Source organism: Chelonia mydas, chromosome 1 (assembly GCF_015237465.2).
Source record: "Chelonia mydas isolate rCheMyd1 chromosome 1, rCheMyd1.pri.v2, whole genome shotgun sequence".
Taxonomy (NCBI): Eukaryota; Metazoa; Chordata; order Testudines; family Cheloniidae; genus Chelonia; species Chelonia mydas.
In genome coordinates this window covers 152,107,089-152,122,111 of record NC_057849.1, presented here as the reverse complement: position 1 = coordinate 152,122,111, position 15,023 = coordinate 152,107,089, and the positions used below count along the sequence as shown (strand labels likewise).

At 46.3% G+C, this 15,023-nt stretch overlaps 1 protein-coding gene across 1 annotated transcript in view; it reads left to right on the top strand.

Moving 5' to 3' along the window:
- The first annotated feature begins 2,459 nt into the window (after positions 1-2,459).
- LOC102945341 (amine oxidase [flavin-containing] B) overlaps positions 2,460-15,023 on the top strand; it is a 78,648-nt gene continuing 66,084 nt past the window's right edge. The window contains exon 1 of the mRNA XM_037902771.2: positions 2,460-2,778. Within this exon, the coding sequence (XP_037758699.1) occupies positions 2,733-2,778 (46 nt within the window). The 5' untranslated portion in view covers positions 2,460-2,732. The remainder of the gene's footprint in view (positions 2,779-15,023) is intronic.

Sequence of the window (15,023 nt, the reverse complement as noted above, 5' to 3'; positions counted from 1 at the left end):
TTTTCATGGTTTGTGTGTATAAAAACGTCTTCTGTACTTTCCACAGTATCATCGGATAAGTGAGCTGTAGCTCACGAAAGCTTATGCTCAAATAAATTGGTTAGTCTCTAAGGTGCCACAAGTACTCCTTTTCTTTTTGCAAATACAGACTAACATGGCTGTTACTCTGAAACCTGTCACGGTATCAGAGTCTCCACAGGTTTATTACAGGTCAGGTGCAACTAGATTAATCATGCATGATTGTGTTGCTGTTGCCAGTCCATAGCTGGGCAATGTCCCCTCCTGACAACAAGTCCGATCTTCAGGGCTCCACATGCAAGGACTTTGTCTCCAAGGTGGGCTATCTGACCAAAAAGTGCCAGCCCAAGGTGACCAGTGATTTGATTTCAATCTTCTCAAGGCCAATTCTCAATAATATACAGAGGTGTAAGTAAGCCAGGCAAGAGCCTGTGAGCTGTACTTGGGTGGATCGGCTTCCCCAGGTGGCAATTTAAAGGGCCTGGGGCTCCCAGGAGCACCCCAAAGCCTTTAAATTGCCATCCGAGCCCTGGGGAAACGGCGGCGGGGCTCAGGTGGTGATTTAAAGGGCTCGGGGCTCCTGCCGCAGCTACCAACCCGGGCTCTTTCAATAGCCGCCAGAGCAGCAGCAGGGCTCCGGGGACAATTTAAAGAGTCTGTGGCTCTGGAAGCTGCTACCGTCCTGGGTCCTTTAAATCGTTCCCGAAGACTGCCGGAGCCCTGGGGTAGCGGCAGTGGGGCTCCGGCGGTGATTTACAGGGCCAGGGGCTCCCGGCTGCCGCTGCCGCAGCAGAGCCCCAGACCCTTTAAAGCTCCGCCAGAGCCCAGGGCAGTAGTGGCAGCCGGGAGCCCCCAGGGCTTCGATGGTTATTTAAAGGGCCTGGGGCTCTGCTGCGACAGTGGCAGTTGGAGCCCTAGGCCCTTTAAATCACCCCCGAGCCCCAGGGCTCCCAGCCGCCTCTGCAGCTGGTAGCTCCAGGGTGATTTAAAGGCCCCGGGGCTCCCAGCTGCTGCTACCACATCCCCAGCCCTGGGCCCTTTAAATCTTGATTTAAAGGACCCAGGGATGCAAAGGTCCCGCCTCTTCCCGTAGAGGCCACGCCTCTTCCGGTTGAGGCCCTGCCCCCTCCTAAGGACTCCGGAGTACCTGTAAGTCCTTTAAGTTACTTTCACCCCTGATAATATATCTGTATTACTGTTAAAATCAAACCAATTTATGCCCAGTAGTCACTATGACCAATGCATATGAAATGCCTCCAGTCTTCTGATGTCTTGTTCAAGCAACATTCATATTTCAGATCCATATAAGAGGATTCGAAGTACACAGGTTTGATAAATCCGTACTTTTATAGATCATTTCCTTTTTTTTTTTCTCTCCGGACCCTATGCAGATCCTTCATAGCTGATGTTGCTAAATGATTCTCCTTAGGATGTCTGGCTGGCTGTACCTATTGGATAGATGAAAGCATCCACTACTCCCACCATTTGTCTGGCAGCATAGATGACTTCTATCACAACTTTTGTGCCAACACTCTGGATCTTTGTTCTTGCCCAAGAAACCCTTAGCCCAAGGGCAGCTGCCGTGTGATTCTAGTGTGTCTTCAAGGTTGTTTGTCTCATCACTGAAGAGGACAACATCATCCGCATAATGCAGGTCAAGTAAACGAAATTGAACTGATACTTACACCAGTATTTGTGGAAATATGTTCAAGAAGCCAATCCTTTCCAGGGCAGAATAAGACTGGGGGAAGGATGCAAACCTACTTTACTCTGGATCTAGTGTAAAACCTGCCAGACCTGTGTCCCCTCCCCACAATCGCACCCATGCCCCTGACATCTTGAATTAAACTTATGCGGGATGTCGGGAACAGAACATACTTTCACTTGAGTCTTATTGGTCGATGTCTGTATGCAATGGCAAGTGGTGCTCTAGCAATACCTAAGTTAAATATGTTGATTTTTATTGAAGATGGGGAGAAGATCTGATTTAAGATCTGATTTTAAATGTAAACTCTGCAACATAATTTTGCAGTAAGTAAGGAGACAAATGGCTAATCCTTCCTGCGCTGTAGAAAAATGTTAAGAAAAAAACAACAAAAACACTTTGCAAGTTAGGGTTATATTGTTTCAAGAAAAGCAGGATTTAAAAATTAAGGACAGTAATGTGAAGGCAAAATTATATGTTTAGAAAGACCAGATCTCATCACAAAGGTAAGACAAAGAAAAGGCCCTAATGGACTTTGAAATCCGGGGTCCTGAATTTTTAAGCTACAGTACAGCCAGTAAATAAAAACATGCTTATCTGGTTTCAGCTTTATTTTTTTCAGATGAGGGTTCTCTTTATTACAGCTCAGTTTAAGGGAAGGTACAAAGAAAAGTCAACAAGTAGACTAATTTGTGAATGTAGAGGGTAATTAAAGACTAGCTCTTAACAGGAATGTAAACAGAGTATTCAATGGAAAGAAGTCGCCCCTCCCCTCCCCGCTCTTTAGAGGCTAGAGGCCCGGCGGCGGCTCGCGGGTGAAGCCGTGCGGGGTCTGCGGGCGGGCGCGCGCTCACCTGCCCTTTGCAGCCTGACTCAGCTCCCCAGCCCCGTCGCGCCCCTGCGCTGCCATCGGCGGGCGGGGCCGGGAGCGCGGGGCCGCCGCTGTCAGACTCCGGCCGGCAGCGAGGGAGGCGCGAGCGGCAGCTGCTCCGGGAGCCGAGGCAGAGCCATGAGCGAGAAATGCGACGTGATCGTTGTTGGGGGCGGCATCTCAGGTCAGTGCGGCCCCCCGCTGCGGACACGCACCGCGGGGGGAGGGGGGTCCCAGCCTGCCCCCTTTGCGCGCCGGGGTAGCTGGGGAGCAGGGCGGCTAAACCCGTCCCTGTCTGCCCTGGCCGCGGGGGAGGCAGGTGCCGTTTGCAGCAGCCTGTGGCTGGGAGTCTGCTCTCCCCGGGGCCAGCCCTGCAGGGAGAGCTGGGGCAGGGGGCAGGAAACTCTGCGGAGCCGCCTCAGCGCGGTGTGGGGCTGGACTCTGCCTCTTCCAGCCGCTCCTCTCGGTCGAGCTGATATTTGTCAGATGGAGGAGCCGCTGCCTTCATCCCCACGGCTCTGGCCTAGCGCCGCTCCACAAGTGCGGGGGGGGGGGGGGGGGTTCAATGCTTGGTAGTAGGACCCCTTGTTTAGTGGCCCAACACACACCTTAGTACACACAAGCTCATTACCCAAACGAATGCTCTCGAACTTAGCTGGTTATATGCATATCATCTGAGCACCCAAGCCAGCGACAAGCCCTTTCTTCATAGCTCAGCTCTTTCCATGGACTAAATAGTGCCCTTTGCACAGAAACAAACCGCACTGTGTAGGAATTGCATTTCTGACACTGGAAAGGCTTATTAATCAGGTAGGTTAGGAAAAAAACAAGCGGGGAAATCTGTCACCAAATGTTTTCTTGTCACAGGTGCTTGCTGCAGCAGTGCATTCTGTCAGCAAACCGAGAATACTTACAGTTTACCACTGATTAACTCACTAGAGCTGAGTTAATGGAAATAATACTTTTTGCAAGAACTAATACCTGTGTAACAAAGAGTATGCTCACTTTCTTCATGAAAGAAATAGAAGATTCACTACCCCTGAAATGTGGCTTGGGTTGAGGGTGAAGCATGGGTGAAGGGAGGGGATTGCTTCTAGGTTTGCTCTGTTTCAGAGTAACAGCCGTGTTAGTCTGTATTTGCAAAAAGAAAAGGAGTACTTGTGGCACCTTAGAGACTAACCAATTTATCTGAGCATAAGCTTTCGTGAGCTACAGCTCACTTCATCGGATGCATCCGATGAAGTGAGCTGTAGCTCACGAAAGCTTATGCTCAAATAAATTGGTTAGTCTCTAAGGTGCCACAAGTACTCCTTTTCTTTTTACTCTCACTGCAGTTGATGTAAGAGTAAAGTCCTAGCAAGGCCAGAAGGATTGAGAGATCTGCTCTGCCACCGGTTTCATAATCAAATTGTTTCTTAACACTATTATCAAGTTCTGGTTACATTTTGAATCAAAATAGCACTCTCCTGTGGCCGCACTCTGTAGAACTCAATAAATACTTGAGAGCTGCCCTGAAAACCACATAGCACTTATTTCTACAAGCTGTCTAGGGATGGTGACCATCAACTATTCTACCCTCTACCTTCCCACTCCTTCCAGGACTGCATGCTAGTGGTTCCTCATGGATCTCTAATGTGCTACATACATTTTACTTCAGACATTACCTGTGCATTTTTCTAAAAGCAGCTGATGGATGCCCTTATTATCATGTTGATTGAAGAGGATGGGAGAGCTGTAGGCATGGATCTTATGGATTAATGAAAAATCCATGAAAAAAAACTGAAGTTGAAAGTAGAGATGGACAAACTAGCTCTTATGAAATACAGAGCTGGCTCAAGGCTTCTCTTGTTTTCTGAGTCAGACACTTCAGAAGTTAATATGTGGCTCGTTGTACAGGCGCCAACTTTCCAATGTGCTGGGGGTTGCTCACTGCTTAACCCCTGGCTCTGCCACAGGCTCTGCCCCCAGCCCACCCCTTCCTGCCCCCTCGCCTGAGCCGGCCCTGCCCTCTCTCACCTTCCCCTGAGCCTCCTGCATGCCACGAAACAGCTGATCAGCTGCGGGGAGGGAGGGGGAGGCACTGATCTGTGGGGCTGCTGGTGGGCGGGAGGTGCGGGGGGGGGGAGCTGATGGGGGGGCTGCTGACATATTACTGTGGCTCTTTGGCAATGTACATTGGTAAATTCTGGCTCCTTCTCAGGCTCAGGTTGGCCACCCCTGACATAGATTATTGCTGCCTTCTTTGTTTGTTTTACTACCCAATCATGCTTTTGTTGCACATGCAAAACTCCCATGTTGTCGACGGAAGTTTTACCTACACAAGGAACGCAGGATTTGTCTCTCATCCTCTGATTTCAGTATTGTTGTGAGGGAGCGCAAGTCAGACAGTGCTAATTTTGAAACTTCTGGGATTTTACCTGTTTGGAGGAGGAAGAGGGGTGGGAGGAGTGAAAGAGAAAGTGAAAATGTGAATTGAAAGCGCTGAAAATGGGCTAAATTATTTTAAGATATTCTAAGCATTTGTCCAGAAAAGCCACTCATAGTCCCATTAAAATCAATCGGCTTCCTCATGTGTTGAAAGTTAAGCCCATGCTTAAGTCCTCAAATCAACCAGGAACTTATTCCATAACTAGGAACAAATAAATAAATCCATGCACTTTTCACAAAGCAAATGACAAAATCCAACTTTTTGCATGACATTTTTATTTCTACTATTTGCTTTTTATATCTTACCCACTTACGATTTTTTTTAACCATCATATTTAAGGGGTGTAATTTACAAATTGGGCTTCTTCCATATGCAGTGTCAGTTTCAGAGGCCTTCCTAAGTAGTGTTCAATTAACTTAAAAGTATCTATTTGTACAGACTACTTTTATGGCACTTGATACTAGATTCACTGACAAAATTATCCAAAACCAGTTCTGTGATGACTAAGGGTATGTCTACACTACGAAATTAGGTCGAATTTATAGAAGTCGGTTTTTTAGAAATCGATTTTGTATATTCGAGTGTGTGTGTCCCCACAGAAAATGCTCTAAGTACATTAAGTGCATTAACTCGGTGGAGCGCTTTCACAGTACCGAGGCTAGAGTCGACTTCCAGAGTGTTGCACTGTGGGTAGCTATCCCACAGTTCCCGCAGTCTCCGCTGCCCATTGGAATTCTGGGTTGAGATCCCAATGCCTGATGGGGCTAAAACATTGTCGTGGGTGGTTCTGGGTACATATTGTCAGGCCCCCGTTCCCTCCCTCCCTCTGAAAGCAAGGGCAGACAATCATTTCGCGCCTTTTTTCCTGAGTTACCTGTGCAGATGCCATACCACGGCAAGCATGGAGCCCGCTCAGGTAACCGTCACCGTATGTCTCCTGGGTGCTGGCAGACGTGGTACTGCATTGCTACACAGCAGCATCAACCCATTGCCTTGTGGCAGCAGACGGTACAGTACGACTGGTAGCCATCATCGTCATGTCCGAGGTGCTCCTGGCCACGTCGGCCAGGAGCGCCTGGGCAGACGTGCGCAGGGACTAAATTTGGAGTGACTTGACCAGGTCATTCTCTTTAGTCCTGCAGTCAGTCCTATTGAACCATCTTATGGTGAGCAGGCAGGTGATACGGATTGCTAGCAGTCCTACTGTACCATTTTCTGCCAGGCAGGCAAGAGATGAGGATGGCTAGCAGTCCTACTGCACCGTCTTCTGCCGAGCAGCCATGAGATGTGGATGGCTTGCAGTCCTTCTGCACCGTCTGCTGCCAGCCAAAGATGTAAAAGATAGATGGAGTGGATCAAAACAAGAAATAGACCAGGTTTGTTTTGTACTCATTTGCTTCCCCCCCCCCACCCCCGTCTAGGGGACTCATTCCTCTAAGTCACACTGCAATCACTCACAGAGAAGATGCAGCGAGGTAAATCTAGCCAGGTATCAATCAGAGGCCAGACCAACCTGCTTGTTCCAAAAAGAACAATTACTTAGGTGCACCATTTCTTATTGGAACCCTCCGTGAAGTCCTGCCTGAAATACTCATTGATGTAAAGCCACCCCCTTTGTTGATTTTAATTCCCTGTAAGCCAACCCTGTAAGCTGTGTCGTCAGTCGCCCCTCCCTCCGTCAGAGCAACGGCAGACAATCGTTCCGCGCCTTTTTTCTGTGCGGACGCCATACCAAGGCAAGCATGGAGGCCGCTCAGCTCACTTTGGCAATTAGGAGCACATTAAACACCACACGCATTATCCAGCAGTATATGCAGCACCAGAACCTGGCAGAGCGATACCGGGCGAGGAGGCGATGTCAGCGCGGTCACGTGAGTGATCAGGACATGGACACAGATTTCTCTGAAAGCATGGGCCCTGCCAATGCATGCATCATGGTGCTAATGGGGCAGGTTCATGCTGTGAAATGCCGATTCTGGGCTCGGGAAACAAGCACAGACTGGTGGGACCGCATAGTGTTGCAGGTCTGGGACGATTCCCAGTGGCTGCGAAACTTTCGCATGCGTAAGGGCACTTTCATGGAACTTTGTGACTTGCTCTCCCCTGCCCTGAAGCGCATGAATACCAAGATGAGAGCAGCCCTCACAGTTGAGAAGCGAGTGGCGATAGCCCTGTGGAAGCTTGCAACGCCAGACAGCTACCGGTCAGTTGGGAATCAATTTGGAGTGGGCAAATCTACTGTGGGGGCTGCTGTGATGCAAGTAGCCCACGCAATCAAAGATCTGCTGATATCAAGGGTAGTGACCCTGGGAAATGTGCAGGTCATAGTGGATGGCTTTGCTGCAATGGGATTCCCTAACTGTGGTGGGGCCATAGACGGAACCCATATCCCTATCTTGGCACCGGAGCACCAAGCCGGCGAGTACATAAACCGCAAGGGGTACTTTTCAATAGTGCTGCAAGCTCTGGTGGATCACAAGGGACGTTTCACCAACATCAACGTGGGATGGCCGGGAAAGGTACATGATGCTCGCATCTTCAGGAACTCTGGTCTGTTTCAAAAGCCGCAGGAAGGGACTTTATTCCCAGATCAGAAAATAACTGTTGGGGATGTTGAAATGCCTATAGTTATCCTTGGGGACCCAGCCTACCCCTTAATGCCATGGCTCATGAAGCCGTACACAGGCAGCCTGGACAGTAGTCAGGAGCTGTTCAACTACAGGCTGAGCAAGTGCAGAATGGTGGTAGAATGTGCATTTGGACGTTTAAAGGCGCGCTGGCGCAGTTTACTGACTCGCTTAGACCTCAGCGAAACCAATATTCCCACTGTTATTACTGCTTGCTGTGTGCTCCACAACATCTGTGAGAGTAAGGGGGAGACGTTTATGGCGGGGTGGGAGGTTGAGGCAAATCGCCTCAGGCACCAGGGTGGTTAGAAGAGCACAGGAGGGCACGGTACGCATCAGAGAAGCTTTGAAAACCAGTTTCATGACTGGCCAGGCTACGGTGTGAAAGTTCTGTTTGTTTCTCCTTGATGAAATCCCCCGCCCCTTGGTTCACTCTACTTCCCTGTAAGCTAACCACCCTTCCCTCCTCCCTTTGATCACCGCTTGCAGACGCAATAAAGTCATTGTTGCTTCACATTCATGCATTCTTTATTCATTCATCACACAAATAGGGGATGACTACCAAGGTAGCCCAGGAGGGGTGGTGGAGGAGGGAAGGAAAATGTCACACAGCACTTTAAAAGTTTACAACTTTAAAATTTATTGAATGCCAGCCTTCTGGTTTTTGGGCAGTCCTCTGTGGTGGAGTGGCTGGTTGGCCGGAGGCCCCCCCACCGCGTTCTTGGGCGTCTGGGTGTGGAGGCTATGGAACTTGGGGAGGAGGGCGGTTGGTTACACAGGGGCTGTAGTGGCAGTCTGTGCTCCAGCTGCCTTTGCTGCAGCTCAACCATACACTGGAGCATACTGATTTGATCCACCAGCAGCCTCAGCATTGAATCCTGCCTCCTCTCATCACGCTGCCGCCACATTTGAGCTTCAGCCCTGTCTTCAGCCCGCCACTTACTCTCTTCAGCCCGCCACCTCTCCTCCCGGTCATTTTGTGCTTTCCTGCACTCTGACATTATTTGCCTCCACGCATTCTGTCATTGTGCTCTGTCAGTGTGGGAGGACAGCATGAGCTCAGAGAACATTTCATCACGAGTGCGTTTTTTTTTTCTTTTTAATCTTCACTAGCGTCTGGGAAGGAGAAGATCCTGTGATCATTGAAACACATGCAGCTGGTGGAGAAAAAAAAAGGGACAGCGGTATTTAAAAAGACACATTTTATAAAACAGTGGCTACACTCTTTCAGGGTAAACCTTGCTGTTAACATTACATACATAGCACATGTGCTTTCGTTACAAGGTCGCATTTTGCCTCCCCCCACCGCGTGGCTACCCCCTCAACCCTTCCCCCTCCCCGTGGCTAACAGCAGGGAACAGTTCTGTTCAGCCACAGGCAAACAGCCCAGCAGGAACAGGCACCTCTGAGTGTCCCCTGAAGAAAAGCACTGTATTTCAACCAGGTGACCATGAATGATATCTCATTCTCCTGAGGATAACACAGAGAGATAAAGAACGAATGTTGTTTGAACGCCAGAAAACATACACTGCAATGCTTTGTTGTACAGTGATTCCCAAGTACGTGTTACTGGCCTGGAGTGGTAAAGTGTCCTACCATGGAGGATGCAATAAGGCTGCCCTCCCCAGAAACCTTTTGCAAAGGCTTTGGGAGTACATCTAGGAGAGCTGCGAATGCCAGGGCAAATTAATCCTTTCACATGCTTGCTTTTCAACCATGTATAGTATTTTAAAAGGTACACTCACCGGAGGTCCCTTCTCCGCCTGCCGGGTCCAGGAGGCAGCCTTGGGTGGGTTCGGGGGGTACTGGCTCCAGGTCCAGGGTGAGAAACAGTTCCTGGCTGTCGGGAAAACTGGTTTCTCCGCTTGCTTGCTGTGAGCTATCTACAAACTCATCATCATCATCATCTTCTTCGTCCCCAAAACCTGCTTCCGTGTTGCCTCCATCTCCATTGAAGGAGTCAAACAACACGGCTGGGGTAGTGGTGGCTGAACCCCCTAAAATGGCATGCAGCTCATCATAGAAGCGGCATGTTTGGGGCTCTGACCCGGAGTGGCCGTTCGCCTCTCTGGTTTTCTGGTAGGCTTCCCTCAGCTCCTTAAGTTTCACGCGGCACTACTTTGGGTCCCTGTTATGGCCTCTATCCTTCATGCCCTGGGAGATTTTGACAAAGGTTTTGGCATTTCGAAAACTGGAACGGAGTTCTGATAGCACGGATTCCTCTCCCCATACAGCGATCAGATCCCGTACCTCCTGTTCAGTCCACGCTGGAGCTCTTTTGCGATTCTGGGACTCCATCATGGTCACCTCTGCTGATGAGCTCTGCATGGTCACCTCTGCTGATGAGCTCTGCATGGTCACCTGCAGCTTGCCACACTGGCCAAACAGGAAATGAGATTCAAAAGTTCGCGGTTCTTTTCCTGTCTACCTGGCCAGTGCATCTGAGTTGAGAGTGCTGTCTAGAGCGGTCACAATGGAGCACTCTGGAATAGCTCCCTGAGGCCAATACCGTCGAATTGTGTCCACAGTACCCCAAATTCGACCCGGCAAGGCCGATTTAAGCGCTAATCCACTTGTCAGGGGTGGAGTAAGGAAATCGATTTTAAGAGCCCTTTAAGTCGAAATAAAGGGCTTCATCATGTGGACGGGTGCAGGTTTACATCGATTTAACACTGCTAAATTCGACCTAAAGTCCTAGTGTAGACCAGGGCTAAATTTTATTAATTATTAAAAGTTCCAAATACTTGATATGTCTGCAGTTTTCTGTTAGTTGATTTTTTTAAACTGTCAGCAAAAAAGAAATCACTAGTATTTTGGTAAACTAAGAATGATTCTGAGAATTTGGCTAATTTTTAACTCATACCTTATTTCACACTGAGAGGCTATTATAGTAAATGTTACTGTAGTTTCCAATCATGTCTTCTAAATGAAACAGATTTCAGTTGCATGTTTTTAGACAGCATCAGTACTATGGGTCCCTTCTGCTTAATGAGTGGAGTCAGAGAGTTCAGCACGACATAAATAGGTTTTTTTAATATAACCTTGTTTTTTCATTGTTGCCATGGGAACATTTGTGTGGAATTCCTGTACAGCTTCTGTAATAAATTCTGAAAAAATGGTCAAAACCCAGGCAGAGACGAGGTGGTTTATGCTGTTCAAGCAATGGCTTCATTCTTTGCTACCTGCAGATGGAAATGAATAACGGGGGTTGCAAGGAATCACTTTGCTTTGTCATTGTAAGGATTAAGTCAGCACCTCTCCAAAACACTTTACCTTCTCTTGGCCTAATAATACTAGTCCTGCACTCCAAGAGATGTTAGCAAAATAACACATCCACAAAGAAAGTGGAACCAAGCAAGATATTAAACACGTCCACTCACTCATTTATCTTCAGTTATTTCCTACCAGCCATCCTCCACCTAGGAGTTTTCTATCTAGTTTTTAAAATCCTTGGGGCAGTGACCTTGTATTTATACTTGTTTGGAATTACCTACCATACGTTTGAATGATAAAATAATAGTTATGTCTCCATGCTCCTGGTGAGAACACCAAGCAGAGTGTCAGTACCAGTTGCTGTGTGGTTGTATTGGTTCCACTGGGAAATGGAACAGATCAACTTTAATGCAAGTCATATTACTGAGTCCAGATTTGTCCCCAATCCAGATTGGATGGGTCATTCCTCCACAAAGGTATTGCCTTCACGCTACAGGAATATCAGTCAAGTCTCTTATTCTTCAGTTTTTTCATGTCTTCTGGTGTAGGGTGACCAGATAGCAAACGTGAAAAATCGGGACGGGGGTGGGGAGTAATAGGAGCCTATATAAGAAAAAGACCCCAAAATTGGGACTATCCCTATAAAATCAGGACATCTGGTCACCCTATTCTGTGAGACAGGCATCATTAGACCCACTGAGGCAAAATGCTCAGGAAATGGTCAGTAAAAGTGTGAACTATCCTTGATTTAGCAGTTACAGAAACCAGCAAAAAAGAAAGCAAAATACAGGTGGAAATGCATCATTTGCAGTGCTAATCTAGCAATATGAGCAAACATACAAAACAGATTCCTTCCAACGATGTTTGTTATTTAGATGCATACAAATGCTTTAAAAGTATGCCTATCCATAATGCTCTGGCCACCCTTGACAAGCAGCTCCATCCATTGTGGCCTCTTTACATCCAGATTTAGATAGGAGATTTTCAACCTTTAGGGATGGAAAGGATCTATTAGATCTTAGGCCACAACTTTGCAAGTTTCTTATCATTCAGAGCCATCACAGTCAGTGTCCTCTTAGTAAGGCGAGGAGATTCCAACCCAAGCTGCTACTCCCCCAGTTTAATCATTTTTAGGCTCTTTTAGGATAGAAGTTTGTTGAAAAACAAAGAATAAAATTTAACAGTTTGATGATTCAGCTCCTAACTCAGTAATGAAAATCTGCTCTTCTCCATATCTTTCAGGTATAAGTACAGTGCAGTGGGGAGCAACCCTCCCAGCCAGGGTAGACAGACTTGCACTAGCTCTGCCTGAGCTACCGCATTACAAAGAACAGCACGATGTGGTGGCACAGGTGGTGGCTTGGGCTAGCCACCCAAGTCCAAGCCTGCCTGACACCCTGGGTCTGAGTTCGGGTGGCTAGCCTGAGCCACCGCCTGTGCCACAACGGCCACGCTGCTATTTTTAGTGTGCTAGTTTGAGCGAAACTAGCCTGAGTCTGTCTTCCTGAGCTGGGAGGCTCGTTCCCAACTGTAGCGTGGACATACCCTTAGAGGCTAAAGAACCTATTGTTGTGGCTTGTTTGAAGATTTCAGGTCATCTCTTAATGCAATTATTAAGCCAACTAAGGAAGCAGAGGAACAGGAGGCATTAGCTCTCTTCCTGTGGGAAGAAGTAACAACCAAAATGCTATGGTTGTTCATCTTGTAGTTTTTAAGGGTCAGATTCTATTCTGAGGGTAGAACTTCTGCTGAAGTCACTGGAGTTTCTGCGCATGGAGTGACTGAAGAAATGGGCTCTATTCAGGAAGAAACTCTCCTGATTTAAAAATGTACTTGTGAAAGCACCAGGCCGTACATTATATAAGGCCATTCGATGCTAAACAAAAATTTAGCACGGGATGTGTAAGAGAGCTTAAAATCTCTTGGCGGTAGATTTGTCTCTTACTTTAGAATCAGCTGTTTGCTCCTGAAGAGATTCCTAGACAGAAAGATGGAGACAACTATGAAAAAAGGGGGAGGGATAGCTCAGTGGTTTAAGCATTGGCCTGCTAAACCCAGGGTTGTGAGTTCAATCCTTGAGGGGGCCATTTGGGATCTGGGGCAAAAATTGGGGATTGGTCCTGCTTTGAGCAGGGGGTTGGACTAGATGACCTCCTGAGGTCCCTTCCAACCCTGATATTCTATGAAAAGCAATGGAGCTCCCACCATACCAGCTGAGAGCCTTAATTTATGTGATACCAGTGGCAATAGCTACTTTACATGGATTTTTGGGAATCTCTTCAGAGTGTAACAGTTTCTCTAAATTTCCCAGTTGTGTTTTCAGAACAGCCTGCCTTTGCCATCTCTTGCTGTTCAGATTGGCTTTAAGAATGAAATGTAAGTGGTTTCTTGGCTTTAAAAGAGGCTGTGTTAAAAGAGACAATAAATCTTTAAGCTAACGTCATGGCAGAGGCATCTTTTCTTTCTCAGCATGAGAAACCTGACGTGTCCACTTAGTTTAAACCAAAATCTACTGGAAGAAAAAAAAAATCCAACCGAAATTTTGGCTCTATAAAATAATTCGAGATATTTAGAGCATGATGATACCATGAGACTATCCTCCTCTTTCTCCTAAGACTTGTTTATTGTTTATATGATGCTTGAATGCATTGCATACTTGCTATAGCTCTCACTATATCTATGAGCCAATAAAAATGTACTTTATGAAAGCAGGTCAGATGTAGTAGAGGTAATATATGATGATGTTCATCACATTTCTCAGAAGACCTCAGTAGAGGACAGCCTGTCACTGTTCAAGGATAAACTTGTGTATGCTGCAGCAGGACTATAGGTGATCAAACCTTATTTACCTCTTTTGTCCTGGAAGTAATTTAGACTTTCCTGATATCCCACTTAGCGGGGGGCGGGACGATGACAATTTTTGTCATAATTAAATATGTTTGATGAGTGCAGTATTAATGTAAGTATCTCCAAAGTTTTTAAATTATACGATATTTATGCCAGATATTTCACTATTTAAAAATATTAGGGTGGATGAAACAACCTTAAATGGGTGAAGCAGCCCCTGTGAGTGTAGTCCTTCAGAATGTCAATTAGTCCCTCACAATGCCAATTATGTCTGCTCTAATACCCATTGATCGAGGGAATTTCTAGCATCATTAGATTTAATGGTCCTCTACATTCACATTCCCACTGCTCTCTTTCATCAAAGGTTCTTTTTTTTTGTCCCCAATTACCTTCATTTTCACTATAAAGTAAAATGAGACTAAATATCTGGAACTTGACATTTGGCCTCTCGATGGTTCCTTGTATATTCACAAATATGATGATAGTAACCAGCAATAAACCTTGTATGGCAAACAGGTCTATTATGTTGTATCAGGATGGTTTGGTAACCAATGCGCATGTTAAATAGGCAAAATGTCTGGGCCTGTTTCAATCAATGGGCCTGACAGTGGATTTTGAAAAAGTCTTCCACTATAATTGCAAAAGATGTAATGTCTGGAGCCTCAGATAGATGCATCAGCAGGAAAAGCTTTTACATTATCATTATCATGATCATGAGAAAGCATTCAGAATATACAACATTATTAGCAAACAATGTTCATTGACTCTGCACATAGAAATAGAAATTACTTCATTTATGATATATTTGGCATCTATGTACTATGGTGATTGTCACTTTAAAAAAAAAAAGATAGAAGTCCTACTCTTTGTATGAAGAATTCACTGGTGACTCTTTTGGATACACATACTGGAAGAATCCACATCTTTTGTCTATAGTGACTGATGCCAATGTTATGGACTGCAAAAGTGCATAAAGGTAGAGAGATTACATATGTGAATTTTCCAAGAAGGCTTCACATCATCAGCCTGCTTAGGCTAAAAGCTATTAATCAGTCTCACTTCACTTTCAAGGATCAGATAATAGAACATTTTATTAAGAATGAACAACTCATCAGTGGTGTCTAACATTTTATGAAATAGTGGATGAAGCACTATGTGGAGTAATCATTCACTGACAGTGGGATAGATTAGATGACATAATAGTTTTTAAATCTCTGTGGTTTTATGCTACTGTGTGGCAGAAAGACCTTGCATTTATCAGGTTTAAAGCACCTGTCTGCATTTTTACGTATGCTTGACTAGCCAAGTCAACAT